Source organism: Pantherophis guttatus, chromosome 1, assembly GCF_059756535.1.
Source record: "Pantherophis guttatus breed Tessera chromosome 1, ASM5975653v1, whole genome shotgun sequence".
In the NCBI taxonomy this organism is placed as follows: domain Eukaryota; kingdom Metazoa; phylum Chordata; class Lepidosauria; order Squamata; family Colubridae; genus Pantherophis; species Pantherophis guttatus.
In genome coordinates this window covers 190,104,809-190,120,756 of record NC_142063.1, presented here as the reverse complement: position 1 = coordinate 190,120,756, position 15,948 = coordinate 190,104,809, and the positions used below count along the sequence as shown (strand labels likewise).

Sequence of the window (15,948 nt, the reverse complement as noted above, 5' to 3'; positions counted from 1 at the left end):
AGCAGACTGCTTGTCTGTCTGTCTATCATCTATCTATCTATCTATCTATCTATCCATCCATCCATCCATCCATCCATCCATCCATCCATCCATCCATCTATCATCTATCTATCATGTATCTATCTTTTTGCACCCACCCTATTATTCATGGGCCTAGCTTTTACTGAATGAGGCTTAATGAAGTGATGGAGAAATGGACTGTTCTGAGGACAGCAGCAGATAAACTCAAGTCCCAATAGCAGCTGCATAGCTGCCAATCTGCTTGGTAAATAATTGCTGCTTTAAAAAAAAAACTTTGCTGCAGGGAAGTGAAAGTAAATGTGGGTGAGTTGTAGTTAGAGATCAAACTGAAGACTTGGACCAATATATGGAGCACTTCGTTCTGCATTCTGGTAAAGCAAAGGGGGCGGGTGTTTGCACATGTATTACTACTGTGCTTTACACACAAGTGTTCCTAAAGTTGCTGAGGCTGTATAAATGCAAAGACTACTAACATGGTGTTGATCTGGTTAATTGATTTAGCTTATGTTAAAGTACATTGTGCATGCTTTGTTGATGATGAGCTTTGTGGTGCATTTACAAATATCAAGACCCTGTTTGGCATCCTTTAACAAGCCTTTGTTCTGTTGCTTGGTGTGTGCTGCTCTTCATTTAATAATTGCTGCTGGCCTAGATCTGGTTATATAGTGTGCAAACATTTTTGTCCTGATCAAAATTCTTTTTTAGATGATTTTGATCTATTGGAGCATTACTGTTGTATCAAAATCATTATATTCTATATATTTATGAAAGTGTCATTATAAGCAGCCAGCAGCAGTGCTTATCTTTAATAACTGTTGAAAGCAGAAGAACAACAGATCCCATAGGAATGGGAACATAGTAAATTAAACTCAAATCTGTCTTCCTTTGACTGGATACTGCTGGCTTAGCTGGCTTCTCTATTCTCCAGGCTAAAATGTTCCTATTCAAGAAGCTTGATTACACAAATTCACTTTCACTTGGGGTTTTTCCTCTTGTCCCCCTAACCGCAGCATGAATATGCCCTGGTAACATTTCTTTTTTTTTTGCCATATCTTTCATCTTATTCCCAGCCCATACTTGAAACAGCTTACAGTTATCTTTGGCTGTTCCAGTTTTAAAGTAGGAATTTCCCAATTGTCTAGATATAGTTTTTATTAGGGATAAAAACTATAGCCAGTAAACTAGATGTGATGGTGATTGAAAACTATATCCAGTAAATAGAATGTAATTGCTGGTTTAGTTGTGGTTTATTATCCCAGGTCTTTATAGCCCATTTAGGGACCTGCAGGGATATTCCTTCCCCTCTGGTTGCTGGGAACTGTTCTTCATGATATTTGTCACTTGAGCTCCAGGAGAGACCAGGCAACTGGCTTTTGCAGAAGCATCAGTTTACATAATACCCAACCAATGCATTTGAAAATCCTCTTCAGGTCCTACCTGGCTTCATAAGAAACACAGATCTGTTTGTTGTTGTATTTTAAGCAGATGTAGTGGTCTTTTTGTAAATGCTGGTTATCTGCTGCACAAAGGGTTGATTAAACCTAGGAAAAATCACCTGCATGTGCCAGCTCACATTGCTAGTTCTTCGATTGTTGACAGTATTTCATATTTTTCAAGCTATACATTTTATTGGGTTTTTTTTTACTTTGGTGCAGGAACAGTAACTTTGGTTACTTCATTATGGCTTTGGTTTTATTTGGTGAGGATACAATGGTTATGATGTTGTTACTGAACATCAGCCAATCACAATAGTGTGTTTTCCATGGCTCTACACTGGCTTCCTCTGGTACCATCTGCTGTCAGGTCAGAACTGGACTCCTTGATCACTCACTACTTTGCCCTTCTCTTGAAACACTAGTTGAGGATGGGATTTACTCATTATCATCACCTCCTGTGACCTGATAGTTTGCTGGTTGGTTGGTTCATTGATTGTTTGATTAGACTTGTTTGCTACCCATCTTGCCTACAGGCAACTCTTGGTAGTTTACAAACACTAAACACTGATAAAACATTGAACAATAAAAATGCATAATAATAATTTACAATTAAAAAGATGGGGAGGAAGGGAGCAGGATGTGCATGGGAGAGTTGGGGGCATGACATCTCCAATGTCATTCATGCTGGTGGGGCTCCAGGCCTATTGGCAGAGCCAAGTCTTCAGGCCCCTAGGAAGATTAGGAAGGTGGGTGCGGATCTTGGTTTACTTTTGGACATGTGATTAGCTTGTATTTATAAGAGGAGGGTTTACAACAAAAAGGCACATCAGCGGTTCTCCATCCCATGAATTGCCCCATTCTTGCAATGTATTTGTGCTAGACAGATGGCTATACCTACCATTCTAAACTCTTCCCTATACTTCTACAAAGTTGTTCTTCTCATATAGGATCTTCTTTATGGTTGCCCTTACTTTGTGGTGTTCTCTTCCATTGAAAGAAGTGGAGCCTCTAATTTGTCAGCATTTCATAAACAAATTAAATCTATATTGCTAAGGGAGTCCTTAGCATCATCTGATTTTAACGAGGACACTAATTTGGTATTTGTGCTTTCAGTGTTATGTTTATATTTTTGACATACACCACCACAGATCTTTAGGATTGGGAGGTAAGAAAAACCAAATAAATAAATAAATACATGTGAGAATGATTGATGGCTGATTTCCCATCAGCAGGGGAAATGGAAGAGTAAATGAAATCAAAATCTGTATTAATCCTTTTCTTTAACTTTAATAGGTTAATAAGAACAGTACCTTTTGTCAGTCCAATTCCAGTTTTAAAATAGGCATTAGCCATGGGCACCATGGATTACACCAACATACTTTTCTTTCAATTCAAAGACCAGTGGATAAAAATTTAATGCAGCCATCTGGATCAACTCTTTGTCCAAAAAGCTGATGGCTGCCATATGTTTATGTTTGCTTTATTGCTGGATTGCCATCTTGTGATTATTTTGCAGTTGTTTTGGTTAATTTTTTATATGCTGCTTCTATGTTCATGAGCAGCTTAGAGTGAGAGGGAGGGAGGGAGGGAGGGAGGGAGGAAGGAAGGAAGGAAGGAAGGAAGGAAGGAAGGAAGGAAGGAAGGATTTTAGAAGACATTTGTTCTATTTTGTGGGACCCAAGTCTATTTGGTTTGATATGTCATACAAATTGAATGTACCCGATGTATGATATATTGATTTGATGTAGAGATTACAATGCTGGCATAGAAACCAGGAGTCTAGTTCTAGTCTAGTTATATTCCTTATCAATACGAGTTATTAAATTTTCCATAAGATTTTTTTGTTCAATAAAGAAGGGGTGAAATCCACAAGAAAACTAAAGCATTATGAGGAGATGAAGCTTATCAAATATGGATACCTCTCACAAAGCTACAGTCAGGATGACTACGTGTGCATGTGACTTTCATTTGAAGACAGTTCTACCAATCTCTGAATCCTGGGGATTTACACATTTATGTTGTTTTAGAACCAGCTGCAGATCTATACAGTCACAAAATACTATCTAGTTTTAAGACCTTTTGCTTCCAGAGCCAAGCTGGGTATTCTTGTCAATGCTGTGGGCATACAGCTTTTTCTAGTGAGAACTTTGCCTTCTTGGATTCATAGCAACATAATTTCTCTCACATCCCATACAGCTTCAGTATCCTGTTATTATTTCAATCTATTTCAGTAGGGATTGTTTAGCTTTTATCTCTCGTTTTCTCAACCACAACAACGTGCAATTCCAGTTACAATATTGAGGAAGTGCCTGTTGCAAATCAATAATACATGCTATCTTTTCATTATCACACCTCTTTGGAGCTATTGAATACAGGGAAGGAAAGGTGGCTTTCCTTCCCTGGCTCACCCTATGTAATGTTATATGGGAATGAACTTGGGCATCAGGGGGAAGAGCCATAGCTAGGGAAATGATTAGGTAAGAGGCAGCTTAGCCCATAAAAGGAATGTTTTCTTGGGCTGCAAAGGGAGACATTTACTATCAGGCTTGCAAGATTCTATTAACTAACCTTACAATAAATTAGAATTAGTCCATCTAGTCATGCTTTCTGTCTGGATTACCAGAACTGGTTAGATGTTGTAATGAACTGAAAAATGCACCTATATCTGATATGTAAAGACAAAGTGAGTGGGAGTAGCAATATATTTCCTTTTTATATGGAGTGGATGGTAGGAGACTTGTTACTACAGAAGCTATGGCAGCATAGGTGCTGACTGAATGCCATTTTGCACTCTCCTGTCACAGAGCTGGAACACTAATTACCATATTTTTCAGAGTATAAGACACACCTCTCCCCGCAAAGTCTTATACACCGAATATAGCCCCACCCGCCAGCCCCCACCCTTTGGCCTCTGTCTTCCAGCAATTTATCTCCTTGCAGCAAACAACAAACAGCCCATTTCAGCTTCAGCACAGCCTGATTAGCACAAGCAGTTGATCGTTGGTTGGATTGGCCTTCTGACCCTCAGCTATTTCAGGCTGCAGGGATTGCCATTACCTATTGCCATGCAGATTTTTTTTTTCTTGTGGTAATCAGGCTGTGCTGAAAATGAAAATGATACTAAAGCAGGCTGTTTGCTGCAAGGAGGCAAATTGCTGGGAGGCAGAGGCAGATTTTTTTTTCTTGTTTTCCTCCCCAAAAAAGGTAGGTGCGTCTTATAGTCTGGAGCATCTTATACTCCGAAAAATACATATTTTGTGGTGATCTCTGCATTTTCTCAACATTTTGAAGCTGGCAAGTGTGAACATAACCAAAATCAAGTTCAAAGTGCCTTGGAGGGGCTGGGGGATAAATGGAAGAAGTTGTAGTTTAAAAGTATCTTAATATTAGTGCTCCCCACTGAGATGGTACAGAGTGAAATACCCGAACATTTCCATTCTTAAAATTCCCCTCTGTGTTTGTATGTTTGTAACTGGAGACAGCACAAACATAGCTTCATCTCACCTCAACCGAATTAGAAAAAGAAAAAGAAAGCACCAAGAATTGTCCCATTCAGCTTTGGGCTCAGGGGTTTCAGGCTGTGTCAAATGTGTCTTTTCATTTAGTTATTCATTTGATGGAGGGACTTCTGCTCCGTGATATAGTGTGCCGAAACATATCTGTGATACCACAGTACTCCTTTTGATTAGTAGGCTGCTGACATGTGATGCTTCTACCTTTCATCATTACTGACTGCTTCACAAAAATGCCTTAAATACCTGTTTGCATGAAAATACCCAGACATCCACTGAACCCTTATGAAAGCTTGAGAACCTGCCTTACTACTCACTTCTATTTTGCAATTCTCTAATCTTTAAAAAAATTGCTTGAAATATCATTTTCTGTTTTTATATGAATGATTATTTTTTTCTTGAAAATAAAATCTCTGCAAGGAAAGGGGTTGGGGAAATCCTGAGCAAAAAGAGTTTCTAAAATAATCTTTTTGGGCTGAAAATTTCTGCAAGCCCTGTAACCTTTTTTTTTTTAAATTCACTTACCTATTTTAATTCCATGGCCCATAATGTTGCAAAAAGTATTATTTTCAATCTTGAAATCTGATATTCCTGATAAGCTAACTCCCTGAGCAAAAGAATCCAGTACAACACAATGTTGCATATAAGATTCTAAAAAAGAAAAAAAGAAAAAGACTTGGATACAGAGCAGCAAAACTGGAAAGTGATGCAATTCCATAGTGTTTAAAAGTCTCCTTTTCAGCCAGAATTCCCATGACATATTACAGTGGATTTAAAGACAGCAGAGGAATAAATATCGTTCTACTAGTGAGATGGGCAGCATATACATTTAATAAAATAATAAAATGACATAAATACCATCTTTCCCCGAAAATAAGACTGTCTTATATTTTTTTGAATCCCGAAATAAGCGCTTGGCCTTATTTTCAAGGACATCTTATTATTTTGGGGTGAATGGAGCAAGACGGGGCTCCTCTTGTTATCGTACCTGATTTCCAGCTCTGTCTCCCTAACCCTAACCAGAAGAAATGGCAGGCCCAGCTGTGCATGTGGTTGAATATTTTCGGGGAGGGCTTATTTTCAGGGGGAGGGCTTATTTTAACACATGCGCTCAAAAGCCCGATTGTGCTTATTAACTGGGGACGTCTTATTTTCAGAGAAATAGGGTATCAAAATTAGAATGTACCAATAGTTGTTTCAAATAGCAGCATAATCATTTAAATCAATTATATCAAATGGATGAAAAGCTGAGAGAAAATAGCAGAAGTTTAATTACCAGTAGAAGTACTGAGTGAGTTTATGCAGAGAGTTACTTATTTACTTACTTACTTTATACTTTATTGCGGTCATAGACCAAAGAACCAAAACATCCAAGGCACATAGCCATCATTAAGAAAGTCCTATCAGAAGTGGAGGAAGCTTCCAGAAACAGTTCCTCTTTTAGTTAAACCATTAACTAACAACAGCTTGTTTGTCCCTGGATGAAATTTTAATAGGATATCTATAACCAGCTTACTACTAAGTATAGATACATATACAGTTTATTAATTGGTATCACCTCACCTAAAATTGAATTTTTAAAAGAAATTCAGAGTTGGGGTCATTAGCATACTGATGCTAAAACATACTGATACTGAAATCATACTGAGTATCATTAGCATACTGATGATGAAAACAGAGAAATAATTATTAGCTGCCAAAAATTTGGGGGGGGGGGGAGCAATGTCACCTCCATAACTTTTTCCAGAATTTTCCTGCATAGAATTGAAATAAACATTTCAATCAGCAAGTAGAATTCAAATGTCCAGAAGTAATAAATAATCATCTTTGTTTGTTTTCATCAGTGATGTTTTGATTGCACCCAGATGCAAAATAAATTTAAAACCCTGTTAAGAAAACATTTAACGTAACAATCACAATCACCTCTAGAAATTAAAATGTCTTACTAGTCATTGGAGCATTTCCAACCACGGTCAGTGCACTGAAATGCTTTTGGAATGCTTGTCCCACATGATAGAACTGTACCCCTGCCAAATGTAGCAGACTCTCTTCATCATAATAGGATTCCACAATGACAATACCCCCCATGTCCTGAGACCCAGGTTTTCTCTCACTTCTCTTATAGAGGCACTTTGAGTTATCTGAAAAGTAGCAAGGGAGGTAGAAATTATTCAGAGCTAGAACTGAGACTGCTCAAACATCCCAGAGAAGAGATGAGAATTTCAGCAAATCACAAAGGAAATACATAATCATCAGACTTGAAGTAATACTTAATAGGAATGGTAATCATTGTATGACATCCTTTAAGGCAGAGATCCCCAACCCCCGGGCCATGGACCAGTACCGCTCCATGGCCTATTAGGAATTGAACCATGCAGCTCAGGTGAGCAGCAGGCAAGCAAACAAAACCAAAAGCACCACCACCGGTCCATGGAAAAACTGTCTTCCATGAAATTAGTCCATGGTGCCAAAAAGTTTGGGGACTGCTGCTTTAAGCACTGTTTTTAGACAGTCTCTTGTATCAGTGTTACTGTTACTCACTCATAAAAACAGTAAATGTAGAACGAAAATCATATCTCTCCTACTACAAAAAGTATTTCAGTGACAAGAATCCAATATACTGTTTAATGTACTCAGCATGTGTCTCAAAAATTTACATAAACATAAATTATTCCTACAATTGTCTCCTTGATTAAAGAGTACATTGTAAAACAGCAAATCCAGTGTTCATATATATTAACATTCTCTTCCACAGTCTTTGAAATGAGCTCTTATTTAAATAGTGTTTCATTTTTTTCTGCATGTTGATGCATATTTCTTACAATATCTCAAAATACTTTTTAAAATATTCTTTCCCTTTAAAACTGGGGAAGAAAGGTGTGTGCATGAATCAGATTAATACATTAATCTAAGATATAAAATTATATTCTGAAAATGCCTCCTACATTTAATTGCTCCAACCCTTCCCATTTGAAGCAAACAGAAAATGCCTCAGTTCGGTCTGCTTAATATTTCAATGTCATATACTGAAAAGCGGATTTTTATTTTTATTTTTAGCCTGTACATGAAGTAAACCTCTGAAGTGCCTCTGAAATAATGATAAAAACCTGGAATGTTAAAAACTACAATGCTCTGCTCATTTATTTACTTCTGTTGTGCATGGGCCTTCTTCCTCACTCACCTCCTGAAATAGCTGCTGCTTTACAGAGTTGCAGATGGGAAACTTTTTCACTTGTGACATTTCCTTGGATGATTAGATTCCTACTCAGCAATGCCACAACAGCTCTAAAAGCAAGATGCTCTTCGACAACCTGCTTCTCAGTAACAGTGTAAGAATACCTATAGGATACATAAGAATAAATACTGCTAGTTCTACCAAATTGTGTCAATGATTCCATCAATTTTTAAATGCCAGAAATAAGATGAACTGAAGGCAGAACTTAGCCTTAATAAATCCTCTAGCAGCATTAGCACTGATTCCCCTTTCTGTGATGAGTATTTAATTAGCAGACACCAGTAGTTGTCTGTATATGTTACTGTTCCAGCTGAAATGTAATTGTACCAATGTAGATCCACAGTTGTATGAACTTCAAATTAACATCACATGAGCCTTGCCAACACAACGCTGCCAACTCAGGCATGATTACCTTAGTGGAGATGTAATGTAGAGTTCTGTACCATTTATTTCCTTAATCGTAAGAATTTCCTTTTTCTTTTGAGTACCTTCAAAGCTTCCTCCGCATACCACAACTTCATCTCCAGGTTTCCAATCCACAAAGTCCATTAAATTCAACTTTGTATCATTGGAGTATGCTGCTGATTTCAAATATGTGACTGATATTTTGGGGACACAGCCTGAAATATTAAATAAGATTCACATATGAGGGAAAAAAGGATGACATTTTTAATGAATATTAAGCACAGCCCCAACCAAATCTGTAGTGTTTAAGAACATAATGAGAACAATGTATGGATTAAGAACTCGCCTTTTACTCATCTTTAAGTTTTTAATATAATACTGTCATTTTGCTAGTATTTATAGGTGAAAAATACTAAACATTTTCATTATGTAATTTTTAATTTCATTAAAGTGGGTTGAAAAATTAATATTTTATAACAGGGGTTTCAAACTCGCAGCCTGCGAGCTGGATACATCACGGGCTGGCCATGCCCACCCCCAGTTTAGACAAGGGGGAAAAAGTTGCAATACCTCACGTGACGACAATGTGTCATTGCGAGTTTGACACCTTTGTTCTATAAGGTCCCAGGGAAGAACAAAACAATACTTTTTTGTCAAAAAAGAATTATAGTCAGCAAATCAAAGGAAGGGCACAAACTAAGGAACACAAACTAAGCCCTGTAAAACATCCCCAACACAATATACTGCTCTGAAGAAAATGTTAAGTCAATCCTAATACAAGGACTGTCATAACGACATCAGGTTTGAATTCCATAACTAAAAACATTTGGCCAACCAATTATTTTCTTGTATTGTCTCCAAAACCTACAGTAGAACACATCATTAAAAATATTTTTCTTTTTCTTTTTTTCAGATTGTAGAAGAAAATAATCTCTCCTGTGATGTTAGCCCTAATGATGTGCTATTTCTAGCAGCACACAAGCAATATGAAGATTGCTTTTAACAATACTTCCAATGGCAAAATGAATAGCATATATCCACAATGAAAGCCTAACTAAATTTCAGTAGGAATGATTTCCATATGTACAATGTGCAATAAGGCAAATGCAAACATTTATACTATGCTTTTAAGGTGGTTTAAATGTTTGTAAACACCACCAATTAGAATACAGAAAAAGAAGTGAGAAATGAAATACTTATTTTCCTTTTCTAAGCAGTTCTCTTCTCTTTTCCTTTTAGTATTCATAAATAAAAATAAGTAATAATACAGTGGAGACTTAACTATTAAACTCAAAGATATACAGTTTTTTTCATATTACAAAATAAGTCAGTGCACTTTGTAACTTATCAATGTCATACTAACCAACAACTATACAGTTAGGGCAAATCTATATTCATACCTACTTTGGAAATCATATTTCCAAAATAAATCATCACAGCATTAATAACTTCTGGTTTCTATTTGTACAGACATCACAGTACTCAATCATTATTTGTATTCTACAATGTACTATTTGTATTCCATAACAAAGCAATTAATTTGGGGGGGAATGTATTCCCATTAATATAGATAGAAATGGTTAATCATAAATTTAACCATTCTTAATCAGAAAATAAGTCCAATACTTCCCATTAAATGCAGTTTTCTTTAAGAAAATGATTATGTAGTATTTTCACAGCTTCCTGAAATTCAGGTTTTAATATACAATTCCCTAGAAGTATGAATTTGAGATACTTTTTTCAGGGAAGCAATTTCAGAGAAGAAAAAGGAGAGTAAAGTTCTTCTATTCCACTTCAATCAAAGTGAATCTGAGCAGTTTACAAAAGCAATACAGGTGGTCCTTGTTTAGTGTCCACAAGTGAGACTGACACTTCAGTTATTAAGTCAAATGGCCTTTGAATGAAACTGCAGTTCTGCTTATGATCTTTTTTCAGACCTGCAAAACTCATAAATATGAAGTTACTTCTTCATCACCATCATAACTGCGATGAGGCACAAAATGAGGCAGTCACTAAATGAGGTCTACCTGTAAACCACCAAAATACCAATAAATATCCAAAATTCAAATTTATAACAACAATAAATAGTTAGCATACATCTTCTTGTCTATGTTGTACAATGGTGCAGCTCAGTGGTGGGATTCAAGTAATTTAACAACCGGTTCTCTGCCCTAATGATTTCTTCCAACAACCAGTTTGCCAAACTGCTCAGAAAGTTAACAACCGGTTCTCCCGAAGTGGTGAGAACTGGCTGAATCCCACCACTTGTGCAGCTGTATATGTTGTTCCCAGATATCCTATTAGTGGCTTTGATAAAAGTGTCTCTGAGATGAAAATTTAGCTACAATCTGCTGAATTATGTAGTAAACTGTTCATTTTAAATATAAAGGCAGATTCATCTGGTTAAATTTTGCTTGTTAGAATGCAAAGGGAAAATGTGTGGTTGGGATAGAACAGGAAGTTTGCTGGTGTATTGCTCATTCTTCCTGAACAAGCCAGAGTGGAGGGACATGGTTCATGGTTTAAGGGACATGCTGGAATTTCCACTAGCCTCCACTGAGGATCTTCAAAGTGGACATGCAATAACAGAAATAACTCAGGGCTTAGTATTTTTTATGACAATGAAGAGCCTTCTCAGTTCTTTATATTGGAATATGAAATATATCTTGCTTCTCCAACATTTAACACAATATTTGCATTGATTAATTAAAAAATTAATTATTATTAGTCTGGAAAGCTAAGAACTCTCTCTCTCTCTCTCTCTCTCTCTCTCTCTCTCTCTCTCTCTCTCTCTCTCTCTCTCTCTCTCTCTTTCTCCCTCCCTCCCTGTGGTGTACTGCTGAATCATTTCTACTGTCAGTCAAGTCTTGTAGGCCTCCCAACATTGTGATGGAACCAGAAAGAAAGCCTATCAATCTAATAAATAGTAATGCAAACCTTTTTTTAAGTGGTTGGGGAAATGATGAAATAGTGCATGTGAACTTGGCTTTATCTAAAATGTAAATTATATATACTTATTAGAGGTTCAGTCAATTTCTATGACAGTTGCTGTCAGCCTGCAAGGTAGGCTGGGTCAGGAAACAATTAACCCAAGGAATACTGGAAGTTCTGTTTTATTGTTAAAGGACATCATAACAGAATCTTGAAAGCCTGACAGTTATCCTCTTATACCAAAGAGAAGCAAATAAGGTTGCTGTTGCAATATTTTCAGGATCAGACTCAATAAAGATAATAGGAGTTAGAGATTTAAATATATTTCTCTTTATTCATAGTAGGCATTCTATATTCACTGAATATTCAAGATAGAAGCGAAGAGAATGGTGAGGGTGGCTCCTTATATATACAAGGGGTGGAGCCAGGAATGGGAGTGGTAAATTATGAATACATTAAAGTCCAAAGAATAAGTTAACCCCTGATGTTCCATATATACATTATTTACACATTAGAGAATAAGGCATTTACATCTGACAAATCCCCCTCTAAATGCCGGTTCGTTATACAACACCAATTACATTCAGATTCAGGACAATATAATACATATAATTTAGAAGTCAAATATTTGTGTTGTTTGGAAGGTAAAGGCTTTGTTAATATGTCAGCTAATTGTTCAGAAGTATCACAATGTATTGCTTTGATGAATCCGTCTTGAGACAGTTGTCTTACGTGCTTAAACTTTATATCAATATGTCTGGACCTTTGTCCAATTGCATCGGATCTGGATATTTCAATGGCCGCTTTATTGTCTTCATGCATAATAAATGGTAAAGTAGGTTTCTTCCAAACATCAGTGATCAAATCATTGAACCATACAAGGTTATTTGCAGCCTTGGACAAACAAACATATTCCGCTTCTGTGGTAGAAGTGGCTACCAGTTCTTGTTTACCAGTATACCAGTAAACTGGACAATCATTCAATAGAAAAACATAACCAGAGGTACTCTTTCTGCATGATGTATCACCAGCCCAATCTGCATCAGCATAACAAGTAATTTTTGGTTCTTTGTCATTATTGGGTTCCAATATTAAACAAAAATCTAATGTACTTTTCAGATATCTTAGAATTCTTTTGACAGCTTCCCAATGATACAAGGTTGGTTTGCTAACATATCTTGACAATAAATTGAGAGGTAATGCAATATCTGGCCTAGTCCAATTAGATATGTAAAGGAGTGAACCTATAACTGATCTGTAAAATGTGTTGTCTTTAAACTCAGGGGAAGATTCATCAGTGTTTCTAAGAAAATCAGTTTGCATAGGGGTGTCACAGGTTTTGGCATTATTTAAGTTACATTTGTTTAGAAGTTCAATGATTTTATCTTTCTGTGTAAGTTTGAATCCCCTTTTTGTTTTGTTAATTTGTACACCAAGGTATTTATTCACTTTACCTAGAGATTTCAACGAGAAGTGTTCGTTTAACTTATTTACAAAGATTTCCCTGCTCTCTTTATGCTTTCCAATATATAAAATATCATCCACATAAATTAATACAAACTCAATATGATCATTACTCTTTTTTACAAAGAAACAGTTATCAGCAGTGGTGGCGTTGAAATCCATGGTCTTAAGTACTTTTACCAAGCAATCGTACCATCTTTTGCCAGATTGCTTTAATCCGTACAGACTCTTATTTAATAACCAAATTTCGTTCTTATTAGTGTATTGACTGTGTGGTGCTCTTACATATATTTCCTTATCTAATTTTGCGTGTAAGTACGCAGTCTGTATGTCATATTGAAATACGTCCAGATTGAGTGCAGATGCTACTACAAGAGCTGTTTTGACACTCTCTGTTCTCACTGTGGGTGAATATGTGTCAGTGTAGTCTTCTGGATATTTTTGTGCATAACCTTGTGCAACTAGTCTAGCCTTATATAAGGTATTGCCTCCTTCTAAGTTCTTAATTTTATAAATCCACCTGGTACCTATAATTGTTTTATCCTTAGGTGCGATCGCAGGTGTGAATACATTTAATCCTTGTAAACTTTCCATCTCTTTTTCCATAGCTAGTTCCCATTTTTCTCTTTCTTCACGGGGAAGTTTCAATACTTCCTCATATGTATTAGGTGTTATTTGTTCTCCATCCATATGCATTATGTAATCTTTGTATTTATTTGGTATTTGGTTTCTATTGTTTCTAATAGTTCTTTCAGGCTTGCTATGGTTGTCATGCAAATATCTAGCTTCCTTTTTTGTTAATGTGTCTGTCTTTATTTTATGCTGACTATTTGTCCAAGTTTTGGTTTTGTTCTTACTTTTGTTAATATTTTGATTTTCTGTTGTTCCTTCCTCGCAAGATATCGTATCTTTGCATTTATTAGGAAATATTTCATTAAGGTGCAATTTTGACCAATTGGCCTGCTCATGGAACACAGCTGTTCTGGATACTATAAATTTGTTATTATTATCAATAAATCTGTACCCTTTGGTTCCAGTTTCGTATCCCATGAATCTTAATCTCCTGGATACGTTTTCTCCCTTTCTCCTCAATTGTTTAGGTATGTGTACGTCTGCAGTGACTCCAAATATGTGCTTTAATGTGTAAACAAAACCATAGCGACTGTAGTCATCCACTATTGTTAGGAAGTAACGTTTTCTATAGTTAATTGATGGACTTAATGGACCAACTAAGTCCATATGTACTAAATCAAAAATATTGTTAGTTGATCTGTTAGATTTTTTTGGTCTGGGACTGGTTTTTAGTTTGGTGGATTTACATACTGAGCATTCCAAATAATTTTCACAATTTTTTATTTTGACACCTTCTGCGTGTTCAGTCATTTTTTGTACTACAGGAAAGCTTGCATGTCCTAACTTCCTATGTAAGATGTGAGCACACTCATCATGAATTGGTTTACCTATTTTTGGTTTCTTCTCATTGTGTGTATTTTTGTGATCATGAGTTATTCTACACTCATCATTGTCACTGTTACTGACATTTTCATCATCTGCTTCAATACAGTCTTCCATATTTGAATCAATGTTATGTAACCATCTTTCTTTAGTTATCAGATAGGGTAGACCTCCTTTTATCATCACAGTGCCTACATTTGTTTTGTTCTTTTCTATAGTTGCTTTCCCCTTTGAGAAAACTATATTGATGTCAGATTCTCTGCTTAGTTTTATAGCACTTAGTATGTTGTGAGGTATTTCTGGGATTAATAATACCCCCTCTATTTTCCCTAGACCAGGCAAGGTCACATTCCCTCTGCCTAATACTTGAACCTTTTCTTGATTAGCTACCTTTATCACAAACTTATCTTCTATAAATGAGGATAATATACTTTTGTTGTTAGTGGTGTGATTTGTTGCACCAGAATCAATAAGCCAATTGTTGTTCTCATCCTGCTGTGTTCTGGTGCTGTCTTGTTTATTTAGCCCATTTAGTGACCCAGATTTTCTCTCTTTTGAATTTTCTCTACCCCCTCTACCTTCTTTGTAATTTGGTGGACTTCTATATTTGTGTCTATCTGTGGAAGATTGTCTGTAATTGTATTTGCTCCTATATTCTGGCCTATGTCTCTCCCTTGAGACTTTGGGGCAGTCTCTTCTACTGTGTTCCCTGGATCCACAATTGTAGCATCTAAAGGCCTCATTATATTTATCTTGAAAGACTACTTTCCTAAAAGATTTGTGTTCTGTTTGGTTACTGGATCGATTTTTTCTTGAATTGTCTTCTGCTATCAATTTGTTAGATAGACTTTCTATGGATAAATATCCCAAATTAATGGTATCTAAGTGTGACATAAAGCTATCCCATGATGGATCAAGTGAATTGATAATAACACTTTTCATTGTTTGATCTGAAATCACTTCCCCCCTCAATTGCAGCTCAGCTCTTATTTTGTTTAGATTTATCAAATGCTCACTTATAGAAACCCCTGGTTTTACTCTAGAGGAAAAGAAATCCTTAGACATTCTTGTGGTTGTAGCTACGCTATCGCTGTGAAATAGATTAAACATGCATTGAATTATTTCTGATACAGTTAGGTTTGGTTTGATGCTATAATACATTGCAGGAGACACGCTAGATATTATTATGAAAAATGCTCTATGATGTAAACAATCTATTTTTAAAGTCCAAGGTCTTCTTGGAGGGCTAGTTATAAAGAATAGTAAATTTTCTTTCATAAAAATAACCTGAAGCTGTTGATACCACTCTTGTAAATTAATGCCATCAACTCTAAGTTTTGGGAAGTCACTGGGTAAGTTACCCACATTATTTTGCCCATTACTTACAACCTGAGGCAGTCCGTGATCTCTCAAGTGCAGGAAATTACAGAACGGCATTGGGATGCTTGCAATGAGTCTGCGCGGTTCTCTGGCCAGTTCAGGTCTTTCG

The 15,948-nt window shown here is 36.3% G+C and overlaps 1 protein-coding gene across 5 annotated transcripts in view; it reads right to left on the bottom strand.

The window, feature by feature from the left end:
- Positions 1-15,948, bottom strand: part of PKHD1 (PKHD1 ciliary IPT domain containing fibrocystin/polyductin) — a 285,011-nt gene that overhangs the window by 132,908 nt on the left and 136,155 nt on the right. For all 5 annotated transcript variants that reach the window (XM_087882250.1, XM_087882249.1, XM_087882251.1 and 2 more), the window contains exons 38-41: positions 8,617-8,824; positions 8,151-8,308; positions 6,916-7,110; positions 5,495-5,620 (exon numbers count right to left, since the gene is read on the bottom strand). In XM_087882250.1, coding sequence (XP_087738376.1) covers positions 5,495-5,620; positions 6,916-7,110; positions 8,151-8,308; positions 8,617-8,824 — 687 coding nt within the window. The remainder of the gene's footprint in view (positions 1-5,494; positions 5,621-6,915; positions 7,111-8,150; positions 8,309-8,616; positions 8,825-15,948) is intronic.